This window comes from Sabethes cyaneus, chromosome 1 (assembly GCF_943734655.1).
Source record: "Sabethes cyaneus chromosome 1, idSabCyanKW18_F2, whole genome shotgun sequence".
Classification (NCBI taxonomy): Eukaryota; Metazoa; Arthropoda; class Insecta; order Diptera; family Culicidae; genus Sabethes; species Sabethes cyaneus.
The window spans coordinates 142,914,820-142,932,117 of record NC_071353.1 but is presented as its reverse complement, the minus strand read 5'-3'; the positions used below and the strand labels follow the sequence as shown (position 1 = coordinate 142,932,117).

The 17,298-nt window shown below is 40.4% G+C and overlaps 1 protein-coding gene across 1 annotated transcript in view; it reads left to right on the top strand.

Moving 5' to 3' along the window:
- The first annotated feature begins 2,020 nt into the window (after positions 1 to 2,020).
- Positions 2,021 to 17,298, top strand: part of LOC128746280 (armadillo segment polarity protein) — a 67,693-nt gene continuing 52,415 nt past the window's right edge. Inside the window, exons 1-2 of the mRNA XM_053843332.1 lie at positions 2,021 to 2,145; positions 3,520 to 3,571. Coding sequence (XP_053699307.1) covers positions 3,550 to 3,571 — 22 coding nt within the window. The 5' untranslated portion in view covers positions 2,021 to 2,145; positions 3,520 to 3,549. The remainder of the gene's footprint in view (positions 2,146 to 3,519; positions 3,572 to 17,298) is intronic.

Genomic DNA, 17,298 nt, shown 5'->3' with positions numbered 1-17,298 from the left:
ACATGCAAATTTTCACGCTGATTGGTTCAGTAGTTTTCGATTCTATAAGGAACATCTCGACAGACAGACACAAAGAAATCCATTTTTATATATAAGAGGATAAAATTTCAGGTGAAAACAAACGCATCTTGTGAGTAAACCGACAATAGACCAAATCAAGGTGACGTCATCTGGCAGATACTGGCGCCCTTGTTTAAAAATAGACCGCAGAGTCAAAAAAAGTTGAAGCTGTTTAAATGGCAAGTTTGTTGTTTAAACCGAGTTTAAACAGCATTAGGACTAAATTTTAAAGCCATTATGCCTGTAAAATGCTAAAAAACATGCTACATTCGCTATAAACGGAAAGGAAAGTTTTCCAAAATGTAAACAAGGGCGCCAGTATCTGCCAATTGACGGTATGATGATTTGGTCTATACCGTGGACCCCGAAGTATATGAAACTGAAAATACGAAAAAAACAGAAAAAAATGAGAGAAAAATAGGAAAAACCGAAGTAAGAAAAAGAAAAGTAAGAACAAAATTAAATTATTCCAATTTTAAGTCAAAGTTTAAATCAAATTTTAGGTCCAACTTACAGTTTATTTGAAACCATGTTTTGAGCCCAAATTAGTTCAAATTAGAGTTTAATTTAATGCCTTATATGAAGTCCGATTTCAAGTTCAATTTCTTCTGTACATTCCAGTTTAATTCCAAGCGAACTAGGTTCCAAGCCTATAATTTGTGATAAGTTGTTTTGGAACTTTTGTGTAATAAGTAAAAATAAATTCGCCTTTCAGGCCTAGATTCAGGGCCAAAACATTTTTCTGAAAATTCGGGTGTCCCACCTTCTGTTTATGGCTGGACACGCTAGCGCTGGTACAGTCAACTTTCGTTCGTTGGGCTATCTTTAAGTGGGCTACGTTTTAATCGGGCTCCCGTTAATTGGGCTATAGCCCATCTAAAACGAAGTCAAACGTCATTTCTGACAGCGTATTTTTTCTTCTGAGGGGCTCTTGAATATAGTTCATTCAAGCGTGGAAAATATTTTATATAGAAAATATTAAAATTAATTAAATGGAATACAATTGCATCACATCGTTTTCCGATCAATTATGAACTTGACCCTCCCATTTCTAGAATCACATTGAATCATTTATGTGCATTGTCTGCATACATAAATGATGTCATGTTGAGAATGACATTTGAACCATTTTTAATTTGCACGTCGTGTAAACCAACGGGGTTCAAATTAAAAAGTGTTCAGATTAAAAACGGTCAAACGAACGGGGGTCCACGGTATCCCTCGGTTTTGACGTCTCAGCCCAATTAACGAAAGTCTTTCACTAAATGAGCTATAAGAGCTTAGTGCAATTAGCGAATGTTGACTGTACTCAAAAGTCGTATCTGCGTGTACCTATCACCCTGTCTTTTCAAAATTACTTTACTTTTACGGGCCGCCAATTATTAGTGGGTGCTCTGTCGAGCTTTCCATGAGCAGAAATGGCACTCGCTTTTTTGATATTTTCTGCAGGTGGAATTAATTATTATTTAGCATTTCGTACCGGTCAAAATCGGCCGCCATTCACGCACGCTCAGTCGTCGTCGTCGTCATCGTCACCAGCAGCATAGAGCCGGGGTGTCTCGTGCTGTTTCAAGCAGTCGTCTGTCGGCTGAGCTACAACGGTGCAAAACGTAATCACTTTTCGTTACATGCTCATTTCTCGTACTTCTTAAGTGCAGTCTTGCTCTTAACAGCGGCAACAAAAAGTTCCGTTTTGCAATCGATTTTACCCACTGTGCAGCGTACGGATAAAAAAACCTTATAAATGTATAGTTTTGAAAAGTTTTCTCACTTTGCAGGGTTTCCGCGGATAGTCACCTCAACCCTGTCAAATCTGTCAAATTCACTGGCCGATACTTTTGAGCCAGTATGTGTGTGTTACGTGTGTTTACATTTCATTCATGGCGAGCATTGCGTATGGTTATGTGCAATCCATGTTACAAGCAGAAGCAGAGCGAAGAGAAAAATTTCTGGTGAAACATTATTAACATTCGCTGCGGTTGCCTCTGCTGCCTGCCGAACTTTGAAGTTGAAGTTTTCGAAAAAGGAGTTTCGTGGGTGAAAAGTGCTTCTGAAGTGATTAAATTTACGGTAACTTGGTAGACGGTGAGTTTCACAGTGCAAGTGATCTGAAATTTAGCCGTAAAAGAGGTTTTTCGAGCTGAAAATTGTATTACAAATTCTTGCTACAGCAGCGGGTGTGGTGACGGCAACGAATCAAAGAGTCCCAGTTTTTTTTTGCTGTAGTTTATGGATATGCGCGGGTGAGCGGAACTGCAGCGGGGGCTGCTCATTCAAGTGCAGTGTGTATAGTAAACAAAAATCAAAATGGCTGCTGATGGGACGGAATTCGATGGAAATTCTAAGTAAAAGTTTTCTCGAAATTGTCCACGTACATGATGGGAAAGATAAGTAGGGTTATTCGAGTAACACTTGCTTGGTAAACTGTACGGTATTAGGGTTTTGTCCGTTCATAAAAAACATGCAATGACTAAGATGAATGATGCGAATACCAGGAAGCTGTTAGGAACCTGCACGTAAATTTGTATGAATCAACATTCGGCCAACAAGAAAGAGTTGACTGCAGACTGAGCTATGTTATTGATTGTTGACCGCATAGATAATGTGAACCGCAAGTTGTACGGCTTTCGTAGAAAAATAAACGAAAGCTGATCAAATTTGTATTTTATTTTAAAAAAATCATGTTTTAAAAAAAATTTTATTAACATGAAAATCATTATGCACCAAACCAGCATCAGTAGCACATAGCAGAAGAAAAGATAATCACACACACTGAGCAAATGCACCCCAGAAGAAAGGCCGCAAAGGAAAAAGAATGCCAGAAGCAGCTACGAACTAGAATACTTAAGCTGCTTTACACATGCTAACTAGGTATAGGTATAGCTACAACTTCATATCGTTGTCGTTTAATTTATTTCTGCTGTATGAAGATTGCACTCTTTGCCTTTGCCACCATACCTCTAGACTAGAGTGTACCGCTATGGAATCTAGTCTTCGTCTCAGGTTTTATGCTTTATCTTCTGTTTGTTAGTATGACCGTGACAAACGGAAACGACTACATTCTACGCCCGTCAATGTGTGCATTCGGCAGGTACAAAATGCTGATCAGGATGCAGCGAAAAAAGAAAAACTTGAGGTGTTTTCTATGTTCGCTATGAAAATCTGATAAAATTGGAAAAAAATTAAAATTGCAAAAAAGTGGAAAGTTTGATCCCTTTTAAATTTTTACGTGATTCTTTAGGGTAAAGTTTCTGCTGTTTGCGTCAAACAAAAATGCATTTTATTGATTATTATTCGTACGGTGTTGCTGGTATTTTCTTGTTGCTTTTTGACTCTTGTTGTAATAGTCGAAAGGATGCATACTTTTCAGCTCAAAAACCTCGTTATGTGCTGGAACACTGTCTTGTAAAGCCAGACTAAACAACTGATATAAGTCGTTTTTATTTTAATTTTCTTCAGGAGTGGATTATTTCGCCCGCGGATGCCAAAATGAGCTATCAAAATCGAACAAGTAAGTGATATTTAATTTAGACTTTAAAAAATTTAAAGTTACCCTGCAATGGTTGCGATTGCTGTGCGAGATTCTTAATAGTATACCTCCGGTAATTGGGTATTTTAATTTTCCCAAAAAATATGACTTTTGACGTAGGACTACGTCTTTCAGGAAGGTAGCTGGTATAAGGTGTCATTCCAAAAAATCTCTCAAAAAGTGGTCAGCTTTTGAACGCTAAAAGCTTAGTGGTTTCCCGAACGATTTTCAATATGCTTACACCAATTGATTACAAAATCTTCTAAGAATTGGCCCAAATGAAGAAAAATTTTGGATTCTTGATGTTGAACTATTGAAAATAATGAACGTATGTTTTACCAGAATTCTCGCTTCGTGATTGGTTGGAAGACTCTTTACGATGATCTAAACCTATACTAATTTGATATCTGTGAAACCTAGACCATTTTGATGTCCTTGCTTGTGAAGTACGCCAGAAATAGTGAAAATGCCCCCTCGTGCCAACCGATTTCTTACGAACGCGATTAAACTTAGTCCAATTTGATGTCTGTATCAGGGGAGTGTGCAGAAAAAATGACACAAGTTCGTTGTCCCAATAGATCGCAAATTCTTTGCTGCGAGACGATTAAACCTAGGCGAATTTGATATCTGAATAACTCTGAAATAACCGTGTAAAATCTCTGTACAATAAAGATAAACGATGCCCATGCCCTTATCAAATCCAAGAATTAACAAAGAAAACGAATAACGCAGAAAACATGGCCTGGAGCTCCACCGCCGTGTTGGAAGGGATCTCTTCATTTATTCCCTTTTCATTCATCATGGCCTTTGTTAGCCGTAATGGCAAAATGCATTATCCGGCCAAAACAGCACGGAACAATCTTGTTGCTTCAGGGAGAGACAGCAGACATATTTTCAAACACATAAATTTCCCGGTTGACGGTGCTATCTGTGACCTGTGATGTCGCTTCTTCAGCTGCAGATACATAGTCTGGCAAACTAGATATTTCTTAACAAACTTCGGCGATTTCATATGCTTGAAAATGTCAGTCACTTTTCCTTCTTTCCTTGAAATATACCTTGACGAAGGTTTCGTCGTTCATCACCACACAATCGTGTACAGCTTCCGGGATCGTGTTTTGTTTGCCTTCAATTGTTTATCGTCGCAATTTGGACTCACTACCTTTTTTTAAGTCAGCAGTCCGGCTCGATGCATGGTTGCTACATTCCGGACGAAGAGGTTGGGCTAGAAAGTACTGGCCACATCTTTTGTGGTCGCTGCGGTTGCGAGCTTTTGATAATCTCCCCCTATCCAGGTAATTAATAAACGTTCTCCGAACACCTAATACTGTGGATTTTACCATTTTTTAAAATCTTTCCATTGAGAACCCTACTCTCCAGGGAACGAAGAACCACGCAAATGATAAGAAACCTGCGAACGAGGCGAGAACACGGGATTTCCTTTTTTTTCGGGTTATCCAACTGATCACTAAGTAGCGTATGAAACTCTATCCCGGGCCCTTTTGTGCTGTCATCATCAGAGTATCAGGGAGATCTCGTACGCTAGTTCTACCTGACGAGACAAATAATGTCGTCCACTAAAACACAGATAGAGCCCCAAGTATAGTATGGGAATATGCCCGTTGTCTTCGACAGTTAGCTGAAATGAACCAATTTAATTTGTACTGGGTTTTTAATTGAAGGATACTGGGTTTAAGATGCTACTTCTGTGGATAGGTGTTAGATCATAGCAATCTAGGCTAGCAAACAAGTAACAGTTATTCATTCTTGGTTTGTCAGTTAATAGGAATAGACGTAAATACATTAGACGTTATAGTTTGAACAGTCTTTCATTCAATCAAAACATAACAAATTGGCGACGAGGATAAAGCCTGCAAAATTCCGGAAGAATGGCTGAAATTAAAGAAGCGATCCTGCGAATAACGGTGTTACTGCAAAAATTGGCGGAGCCAGCTCCGGCACGAATTAATACCGAACAAGTTCTCGAAAATCTCGCAAGCAACATTACCGAATTTTCGTTCGATCCGGACAACGGAATCACTTTTGACCGGTGGTACAATCGTTACAAAGACCTTTTCGAACATGGTGCTGAGAAATTGGACGAGCCAGCAAAGGTACGACTCCTGTTACGAAAATTGGACATGCCTTCGCACACCCGGTACATCAATTTCATCCTTCCGGAAGAGCCAGAGAAAATTTTCGGCACCCAGTCAACCGTGTTCAACAAACGATACCAGTGTTTACAACTATTGAAGTCCGAGGCAGAGGACATCATCAGCTACGGAGGGCAGACGAATTGCGTCTGTGAAGCTTTCGAATTTGAAAAACTTACAATAGACCAATTCAAATGTCTGATTTTCGTTTGTGGTCTCAAAGCGCCACGCTATGCAGACATACGCGTTAGACTACTTTCCCGCATTAAAACCGAGACAGCTGAAGCACCAGTAAAACTTGAAAATCTTATCGAGGAGTATCAACGACTGGTCAATCTCTAAGCGGACACCACATTAATCGAGCAACCATCAAGCCCGAAGCAAACGGTGTACACAGTTCGTGATAAAAATACTTCGAAGAATTACCCCAGGTAACCAATAAGCATTAATATTAGCAGTAAATCAATCGTTTATTAGCATCCCTGGCGTTTTATACTGCAGGTTGCTGCAGGTTTATCAGCCTTTTGACTGCATAACTGTTGTAAATTGGCATCCACAATTCTATTTAAATTCTTCTTGTCGGTAACTAGCTGCAAATAAGCATTGTCAGCACTATAAGAGGGCTAGCAATAAAGTAGCCGTATATTTTGCCAAAATAGCATTTAAGTAGCTTTAAAGGCAACTTAAATGCTTATTGGCTTGCATTTAAATTGCATTGGAAATGCTTATTGGTTACCTGGGTGTAGTTGCGAGTTTCAGTGCGAAATCCAGATCAACGGTAAAAGCTATCAATGAAGATGTTTCGTCACAACGACTCCAAACCTCAACCTTCTGGGCATTGATTGGATAGAAATGTTTGGACTATGGTCAGTTCCCATCGACTCCATCTGTACAATCCAATCAAGTACAAGTGAAAAGCGATCAACACATTCTTGAATTCCGAGCGAAGCATGCAGACGTTTTCAAAGACTCACTTGGACGCAAGAAAATGACGATAAGGCTTGTTTTAAAATCAAATGCCAAACCGATTTTCTGTCCAAAACGACCTCTTCCTTTCAATACGATATCATTGGTTGATGCCGAGCTTACGCGACTGCAATCGCTGGACATCATTGAACCAGTCGACTTCTCCGAGTGGACCGCTCCTATCGTGGCAGTGCGCAAAGCTAATGGAAAAATTCGCATCTGCGCGGACTATTCAACTGGGCTCAACGAAGCACTGGGAGCTAATGATCATCCGCTTCCCACTCCAGAGGAAATTTTCGCCCAACTTAATGGCAGCACCGTTTTCAGTATCACCGATCTCTTAGACTCAGACTCATATCTACAACTTGAAGTTGATGAAGAATCAAAAAAGCTTCTCACCTTCAATACGCATCGTGGTTTGTTCCTATCTAGGCGCCATCAACTTTTACGGAAGATTCGTACGTAACTTACATGAACTGCGTCATCCGATGGACCAATTATTGAAGAAAGAAACAAAGTGGCGGTGGGCTCCTGAGTGCCAGAAAGCTTTTGATCAATTCAAGGAAACGCTTCAATCAAAGTTACTACTAACGCACTACGACCCTGAAGTTACCCATTGTTGTGGCTGCAGATGCATCAAACACCGGAATTGGAGCAGTCATCTTTCACCAGTTTCCCGATGGTAAAATGAAAGCTGTGCAACATGCTTCAAGAACGCTTGCACCGGCAGAACGTAACTATGGACAACCTGAAAAGGAGGTACTTGCTTTGGTTTATGAAGTAACAAAGTTCCATATATATTTGCTTGGACGTCACTTCACATTGCTGACTGATCACAAGCCGTTACTGTCCATTTTTGGTTCCAAAAAGGGCATTCCACTACACACTGCAAACAGGTTGCAACGCTGGGCACTCACAATGCTGAACTACGACTTTGAAATCCACCATGTTTCAACGAACGAGTTCGGTTGTGCAGACCTGCTATCCAGATTGATTGATCGAACTAAACAACCAGAGGAAGAATATGTGATTGCGGCTCTTACCCTAGAAGAGGATCTCTCAAGCATTCTAGCTGATACAGCAGAAAAAGTTCCTGTCACTTTCGCAGCACTCCGGAAGGCTACATCAACAAATGCTGTACTACAAACCGTTGCTAAACACATCCGCGCCGGTAGGCCTACATGCTCCAAAAGTCTTTCAGTTGAAGTTCAACCTTACTACAACAGACGTGAAGCACTTAATTTGATCGACGGTTGTGTAATGTTCCATGACAGAGTGGTAGTTCCAGAAAAGTTTCGACGGCAAATTCTACGACAATTTCATCGAGGTCATCCCGGAATGATACGAATGAAAGCAATTGCACGCAGTTTTGTCTACTGGCCTGTAAATGATGGCGATAATGAGAAATTCATTAAACGCTGCACTCCTTGTTGCATCGAAGGCAAAGCACCTACGAAAGCGACTCTAGAATCATGGCCTACACCAAGTCAACCATGGTCCAGAATCCACATCGATTACGCTGGTCCTGTAGATGGTATTTATTTTTTAATTATTGTCGACCCGTTTAGCAAATGGCCCGAGGTATACACAACGCGATCAAGCTTTCGCTACATTTGGAATTCCTGAGGTGGTCGTTTCAGACAATGGTACACAATTTTCTGGGTACGAGTTTCAACAGTTTTGCATACGCCTGGATATCCAACACATTCGCACCGCACCTTATCACCCACAATCAAATGGTTTGGCAGAACGATTTGTGGACACCCTGAAACGCAGCCTTCGGAAAATTCGTTCGGAGGAAAAATCCGTGGAACTGGCATTGCAAACCTTTCTGCAAGTATATCGCACAACACCTACCCAAGATGAGAAATCTCCGGCGGAGATTATGGGCCCTATTCTGTAACTCACGTCGAGCAACTCGCCTCGACTCATTCACTGTCGAGTGTCGAGTGCAAGAAGAACGCAGCATAGCGGTTCATTGCACGACCAAAACAAAGCTAACTCTGGCGTTTCTTGCTAACCTTTTAGTCACTAGCTTTTTAGTGGTGGACTCAGTCGAGTTACTCGACAAAACCGGGTCGCGTGTGACTTACATAATACCAAAAGTCGATTAGTCGAGCAAAGTGACACTCGACGTGACTTACAGAATAGGGCCCTATGTTCGGCAGAAAAATACGAACCATTGCATCGTCACTTCAGCCCAGTGAACAGCCAGTTTCAGCCTGCAATCAAAAGGCGGAAAAGCAAAATGAATCCTTCATCAGAAAGCACCGAAGCAGTTTGTCGTAGGTTCAAAGGTCGAACTAATTGCTGGCAGTGGGAAGCAGCTAAAGTGATTGAAAGAATTGGCAAGGTAAACTATAACGTTCTTCTCGAAGATTCTTGTCGATTAATTCCCTCACATGCGAACCAATTGAAGATCCGTCTTCCAGTTAAAGCTAGTCATCCTACGGACTCGACACCGCTATCGATAATTTTTGATAACTTCGGCCTATCGGATCGTTTAAAACCAAATGCTACGTTGAACGCGAATGATCCAGATCCAGTTCAAGTGGAACCAGTTTTGGAATCGGAACCAGATGAGACGGAAAACCCTTTCGATGCTGAGCTGGACGAGTTATTAGGGAACACCGAAGCTTAAGATACTATTGCTGTTAGGAATCAATCACTAGCTCAGGAAAATTCCGATGCAATGTCTCAAGCTTCTGAACGTGAACGACGATTTATCCAGTTATCTGCCCGGTTTAAATCCTACTGGATGATTTAAAGAGGGGAGATGTTAGATCATAGCAATCTAGGCTAGCAAACAAGTAACAGTTGTTCATTCTTGGTTTGTCAGTTAATAGGAATAGACGTAAATACATTAGACGTTATAGTTTGAACAGTCTTTCATTCAATTAAGACACAACAATAGGGCACTGATCTTTTCAAAGCATGTTTTGGATAGAAAATTATCGAATAATCGTATAGGATAACGGATCTTTTTCACGTAATCTATACCTATAAAGAAGGATTTCTGTCTGTCTGTCTGTCTGTCTGTCCGTATGTTCCTTATAGAATCGAAAACTACTGAACCAATCGGCATGAAAATATGCATGTAGAGGTTTTTTGGGGCCAGAAAAGGTTTTAGTGATGGTTAGAAACCCCTCCCCCCACTAAGAGGGGGGGCTCCCATACAAATGAAACTCAAATTTCTGCATAACTCGACAACTAATCAAGCAAATAGAACAAAATTTGGCATGTGGGTGTTTTCGGTGACAAGAATTTATTCTATGGTAAATTGAGACCCCTCCCCTCTTTATAAGGGGAATTATAACTCTCCTCTTTCAAAGGGGGGGTTCCATACAAATTTCCTTATAACTCGAGAACTAATCAAGCAAATGGAACCAAATTTAGCATGTGGAGGTTTTCGAGGGCAAGAATATTTTCTATAGTAAATTAGGACCCCTCCCCACTTTAAGAGGGGGGGCTCCGGTACCAAAGAAACACAATTTTCCTCATAACTCGAGAAGTAATTAAGCAAATGGAACCAAATTTGGCATGTGGGTGTTTTTGGAGACAAAAATGTTTTCTATGATGAATTGGGACCCCTCCCCGTTTTAGGAGGGGGGATCCTATAAACATGAAATACAAATTTTCTCATAACTGAAGAACTAATCAAGCAAATGGATCAAAATTTGGCATGTGAAAGTTTTCGAGGACAAGAATATTTTCTATGGTAAATAAGGACCCCTCCCCACTTTAAGAGGGGGGGCTCCTATACAAACGAAATACAAATTTCCTCATAACTCGAGAACTAATCAAGCAAATGGAACCAAATTTGGCACGTGGGTGTTTTTGGAGACAAAATTTTTTTCTATGATGAATTGGGACCCCTACCCACTTTAGGAGGGGGGCTCCTACAAATGAAAAACAAATTTCCTCATAATTCGAGAACTAATCAATCAAATGGAACCAAATTTGGCATGTGAGAGTTTTAGATGGCAGAAATTTTTTCTATGGTGAATTACGACCCCTTCCCCTTTTTAAGAGGGGAGCTCCCATACAAATGAAATTCAAATTTCCTTATAACTTGAGAACTAATCAAGCAAATGGAACCAAATTTGGCATGTGGGAGATTTTGGAGTCTTGAATTTATTTTACGATAGTTAGAGACCTCTCACCCCTGTGGTAGGGGGATATGGACTCTCATACAAATAAAACAGAAATTTTTGCGAAACTCAAAAACTAATCGAACACGAGAAATTCGAGACTCTTCCATAAAACATTAGTCAATACAAGACCACAAAAACTATCTATAGTAACACTAGATCATTCAGGACGAAACGGTCGCGAGTGTTGCCGGTGACCCGCCGTCGGAAGCGCCGCCCACTGGGGGGCTTGCAAAACTCGAGATGGTGACAAAGATCATCCGAGATTCATGATTTATGTACAACACAGGTTAATTTGTGGCAATACGAAGTTTGTCGGCTAGTTAATTTATATATCACAAAAATTCCGGTCGACAAGGTTAACAACTCCAAAGTTCGGAATTCCACTTTTAGGAGAATTTTAAATTATATAAAAAAGACGGGTTGTGTGTTCCAGTCTGGGCCCACCCGTGAAATTTAAAATGGATTTCAAATCAAAGCTAAAAGTGAATTTTTGATTAGATATTGGATTAGAATTTGAACTCGGACTTGATGTTTTGTTTAAAATTGAATTAAAATTAAACTAAAAATTGGACTTCAAGCTGGATCTGAATTGCAAGTTGCAATTGGACTTTGGGTCGAACATAAATTGTAATTAAATTATACTAGATGTTGCGTTCAAATTGGGCTGAAAATCGGACTTGAAAGCAAGCTTGAAATCAGAATTGAATTTGACTTGAACTTGGGCTGGACATCGGTTATAAAATTGGACTTGAAAATAGACTTTAAATCGGAGCTGAAATTAAAGTTGTTTCTCGACGGTCTTTCGTTCTCTTTTCACCAATCGACCGGGAGTGTAGTCTGGTTTTTGAGACAAAATATGAGTAGCGGTAAATTTGCATGACAGAAAAAGATACAAGCGTTGAAAAAATTCAGTTTTCGACATACTTCCGGACAACCTGCAATCTTCTCGGTATCCCCTGGCTACTGTGCTTTTTGTAATATTTTAGAAAAACTGGGGAAAAATCCCCGCGAATGCAACTGGTTTCATCTAAAAATGTCTTATTCTGACAAGTTATGGCCGTTTGAATTTTGTCAAAATTTTGTCTGTCCCCTGTATTTGAAAATCATTGGCTTCACAAACTTCATTGAAAACGCGGGAGCACATGGCCCAAGGTTCGTTGTACCCGTAGTTTGTGCGATGGAAGGGCTGCCACAGTAGGATACGATTTCGGAGCTGCCTTTGTGGAACATGGATGTCTACCTAGCTTAAGAGGGAGCTGCTATCGACAGCTTCGCTCAGTAATTCGCAGACCAAAAGCCTTTACAGTAATTTTCTTCTGGCAGCTAACGAATGCAGATCTATAAGCTTGCTACAATCCTTGTAGGCTGGTTGATTTGCTTCATCGTTCCAGGGCAGAAAACAAAGAACATATCTCAAAAAGTTCTTTTCAATGTCCTCTATCCTGTTGATATACGTAGATGGCTAAAGGATATGACGCAACATTTTGTGACATTCCCTTGCATACCATTTAGAGTACACCATCCTGAAAGAGAATCAATATCACTTTGGAGAATGCACACATCTCCATCCACATCAGCTTAGATGAGGCTTTGCGCTAATCGGATCGTAGCACTAGCTCCACAAAACCGCAATTGTCCTGAACTCGAACAGCTGAAAGTCAAGTTTGAAAAACGGAATGTAGTACCTAGGTTTTACTTTTTTGATACAGACAAAAGCAAAGCATTCGGTGAAAATTATATTAACTGATTGAGGACCGGTTATATTGGGTGTATCGCTCCGACCGCACTGTTCAAAGAATGACCACCAATGACGTTCATTGTCATCTGCTTATCTGTTTTTACAATCCCCCCTTTATCCTACATGGAACAAAAAGCACAGATTGACGTGATCTGTACTGATCTGAAAGCAGTTCATTCGATCGTATTGACCATAAAATACCGCCGCAGAAAACTTCGCGATTCGGCACATCTCGGAATTTCACGAAATGACTCAGTTCCTATTTGTGCGGCAGAGTTCTACGTGTGCAGTTCGACTCTTATTTCTCTTCCCAGTTTACCAACTGCTCGGCTGTTTCTCAAGGCACCAATATGGAACCTCCTGTTTGTGTTGTTTTTCAACGACATTGCATTGCTGCTTGGAGTTGGATCCATCCTTTCGTATGATCTGAAATTATATTCGATGATTCGTTCAATAAATGACTGTGTCCGGCTGCATACGGAAAATTTAAAACGATCCTATCGCCGCGGATCCGATGTTCAGAAAAAATGTTTTGAACTACTATATACTGAGCTAAATTAGGGCGCTAAATGCGATTGCCTCGGAGCTACGGTTGAAGTTGGTAGCATGGTTAGAATCATCTTATCTACGCAATCGAAAAATTGCTGAAAAGTTAGATGCGTCCTAATCTGCTTGGTTCAGGAACAATTTTAGGGTCCCTCAAGGCATTATACTGGGAGCCTTACTATTTTCGTTATTCATGAAGGATGCCACCAAACTACCACCTGGAACACATTTATTGTATTGCAGCTGGCAATTAATGAACTGCTTTCAGCTACCATTTTGCAAAAAATACAGCCTTTGGTGCACGGCTATTAGATTAATGGATCACATCTGCAACGAAGTGAAGTTGTCATTAAACTGAGTATAATGCTGGATGTTTCGCTGACGTTTAGACGGCATTATTCAGTTATTGTTCATGAAATTCATCTTTATTCCCTACTGGTACGTTCCATTTTGGAGACAGCCTGCGCTGTTTATGGTCCGTTCTATTTTTTTTCCTTCCTTAGGCAAACTGCCCAGAGCCCATCTTCACATACGATTCGTCGTCCCCAAGCAAATATTCCTGATAGTTTGTCAGAAGCTTGAAAAACTTCCAAGCGCGACTTTTCGCCGCTATTTTCTGCTTCAGCGCTTGGCTTGGTTGTTTGCTGACATAAAATCAACGATAACGTTCGCGCAGATCAATTCTCCAGACTCCGGTACTTTTTTTTGAATTTGTATTTTATGGCAATGTTGTCATGTAAAGAAGTAGCAGTAAATCGACTTAGTGCACATAGACCCAGCGAAAACTGTTCCGCATTGGCTTCCCGCTATTGCTCGTCGAGCGACTATAGGTTTCCCTGACGTTTCGCACAGCATACGGGTTAGCGGATTCTACGCAATCAAATTAGAAACTTTCCAAATTCCTTCTGGTGTACCGCAAGGCAGTGTACTTGGTCCTCCGATCTTCAAAGGGTTCGTATCTGTTACATATCTTCTTTCGAAGCATTATCCTTTGCTGAACTACCATGAAACGCCCAAAATAATCTTCCTTCTCAAAGATCTAGTAAATTCAAATCCATTCGCATTTGTACTATTACTTGAGTGAGCTCTGCTGGCTTTTGGAAAAATAATTTTATGTCTCCTTACTTTCTCTTATTATCAGCCAGAAGACTGATCTAATGAAATGTTTCGAATTCAGTTTTTTAACCTTCTTTGCCAAGCCATTGTCATTGCTATACACCCTTACTGCCTTTTGATTACCTCATTATTAACGAAATTGTCCTGTACTTAAGTGGACACTCTCCAATATCCGACTGTAAATTTGTTGAAAGAAAAAAGTGTTGATTAAGGTCCAAAAATACCTCACTTCTCAGCCAAAATATTAAACACTCATAAGCCCACCAGCCACCCAAGGAAGCTGCACAATTTGATTATTTCCATTTTCTTCCACCAACCAACCCCCTGTGCAAAACCATCGTCACACCGCCCGTCATGGCACCCGTGCTGTGTTGTGTGCATGTGTGCGAGGGTTTTCGAACGGCTAGCTGCCGCGCGCCGGTTGGGGAAAATTTCCCAGCATCCATTCATCCATCCATCCATCCATCGAGGCTTGAAAAGCGCATCATCCCGGCCGGGCTACGCCCAAGCTTGATCGATCGGAAGGGTGGAGCCTATAGTACACCCCCGCGTCAGGTCAGAAAGCAAAGTTCCGTTCGTTCCGTTATCCCACCATCACTGGCACTGCTTGCTGGAGGAGGTGGAAAATGGCGTATTCTGGCGCGTGCTCAGTTGCGACCGTCAGCCTCGGGCCGTGATTCAGTCCATCAAGAGGACTTGTGCCGTTCTTCACAAGGACCACTATTATTTCGTTTGCTGTTGCAGGATCTCCTGGTCTGGGCTCCGTCCGTGTATCCGTGTGTCCGGGCGCGTAGTGAGAGTGCCATTCAAGCGTTGCAAAGGATATAGGACCTTTTTTCCTGCCGGTGTAATTTGGTGCAGGGAAAAATCTGCCCAGGAAGTGCACTTAGGTGGTGAAAAAAAGAGCAACATTATTGTTAGCCGGTTGGTGGTGCGATTCTGGTGACGACTTACTGCAGGTCGCCCATTGGGCGCTGTAAAAACGCAAGAAGAAGGATATCGTGTCTTGGTTGTTCGGGGGGACAAAAAAATTTTTTTTCTCCCGCTCTCACATATTTTTTTCCACTTTCGGATTCATAAACGCTCGCGCGAAAGTCAACACGCGCGCGTTGGTGTGTGAACAAGTGTCCAATACCGGCCCTCGTTCGAAGCGCGGTGTGTCGTCGCTGAATCTGTGAATAAGAAACCCGCCGTTCCTGTTGTTGCTGGTGCTTGCAGCCGCAAAACGTACGCCGGAGAAGGAAGGTATGCTGCTGCACCGTGATCCGTAGGCTTATCCGAGGATTTGAGCGCGGAAAAGTTTCCTTTAGTGTGCCTGCCTACCGTACGGTCCTCTCATTCCCTATTTCCCATCTGCCACCGCCGCCGTCGTCGTGCCGGAGGAAAGATATGTGAACTGTAACGGTGGGTAACTGAAGGAGATTATCGGAAGCTGTTGATACCGTGTAATCCGGGCAGAGCTAGAAAATCCGAAGCGAAGGTTGAGGTATTTCTTTGTTGACAGCTCTTCCGACAGTGGTGGAAACTCTTTTTTTTATCCTTTCTCCTGTGCTCCCGATAAAACTTGTAAATGAAAAGAACCATTTTATTTAATGTAATTTATAATATTTAGCGTAAGTCTATGCTTCTTATTTCGTTGAATGCTACAATTTAAACTTCCTTAATTATCATTTATTTGAATTTCTCTTGGGCAAATACTGTATCGAGGAAAAGGTTTTTCCTATGCTAATAAACAAAATATGCATACGTAATATACCTTAGTTAATTGGTGGTCCAAGGCTGTGAGATAAAAGTATGAAACAATAGAGGCCTCTAAAAAAAGTTGATTTCGAATTCCGCTGCTTCGGATTACAAGAACAATCACAGAAGAATCTAGTTTTCAACCCTTCAATGTTTCAGTTTCGCCAAAAAATCGAAAAAGATTTAACTAAAAAGTTTAGTTGTTGCTGCCTCTCGCAGTTCAAAAATTGAGCCAAACCAAAATAAATTACGGAAAAAATTAGTTTTTCATGTCAAAAAGTTTTTTTTGACGAATAAGTTCGAGCATTTTGCTCTTTTTTTATTGGTCTTTAATTTTAATTACAATTTTTGCTACTCACAGTTTAAACAAAATTTAAAGATAAACACATTTTCAAGATGTTTTCTTACACAAATAATCGTTTCGTTTTTTTTTTATTTATTTTGTTTATTTAGGCGGCTCGTTATCAAATTGAGATTTTTTGTTGCTAAAATTAGTTAAATTCTTTTTTTATTACTTCATATTCGTTTTTGCTAAGAATAAGTTAAAAACACTTGGAACAGAAAAACCGAAAATGGTTTAGATTTGATTTAAAAGATCTTTTGTAAGAAAAGGATCGGAATAAGGCTTAAAATTGCAATTGCAATCGAAAAAAGAAGTCTCGACAATAGAAAATGCGAATCAGTAGAACACAAAAGCATTATAAACAGTTTCATAGACAATTCAACAAATGTGTCAAAACTGAGCCAAAAACTGAGTTTTGGTTGAAATTCGGCTTTAATTCAACTTTATTTACTCACAGTTCATTGAATTTGATGAACCCTGGCATCGGAAAGCAAAGAGAAAAAATAAATTTACATTTTTGCGAATAATTTCTGAACCCTAAAAACAAATATGTGGTCGAAAATAAATGAGATAAGACGGCCGCCTATGATTTTTTTTATTTATCTCATCTTTTGCGTTGACAGCTTGTTCACTACCCATTCGAATTGCAAATTTAGCTCGTGTTTGCTCACTATTTTGTTTAGTTTTTGGTCAGGTTTAATATTTTTGATAGAGGAAGAAGATGAACTTTGAAAATTAGGGTAGATAGATGCTCCAGTAATGGAGGGATTATGTCGGGGGATAGTGTGTAAAGACAATTTGAACGCTCAATTTATCAGTCTCCAATTGAACTACATGATAATATGGTGCACTATAATATTGGCTTTAAATACATACCAAAATTATACCATTCTGCTGGCATATCTAAAATATTACTTTCCTGACATTAGTATGTGCTCCTAAAGTAGAGGAAC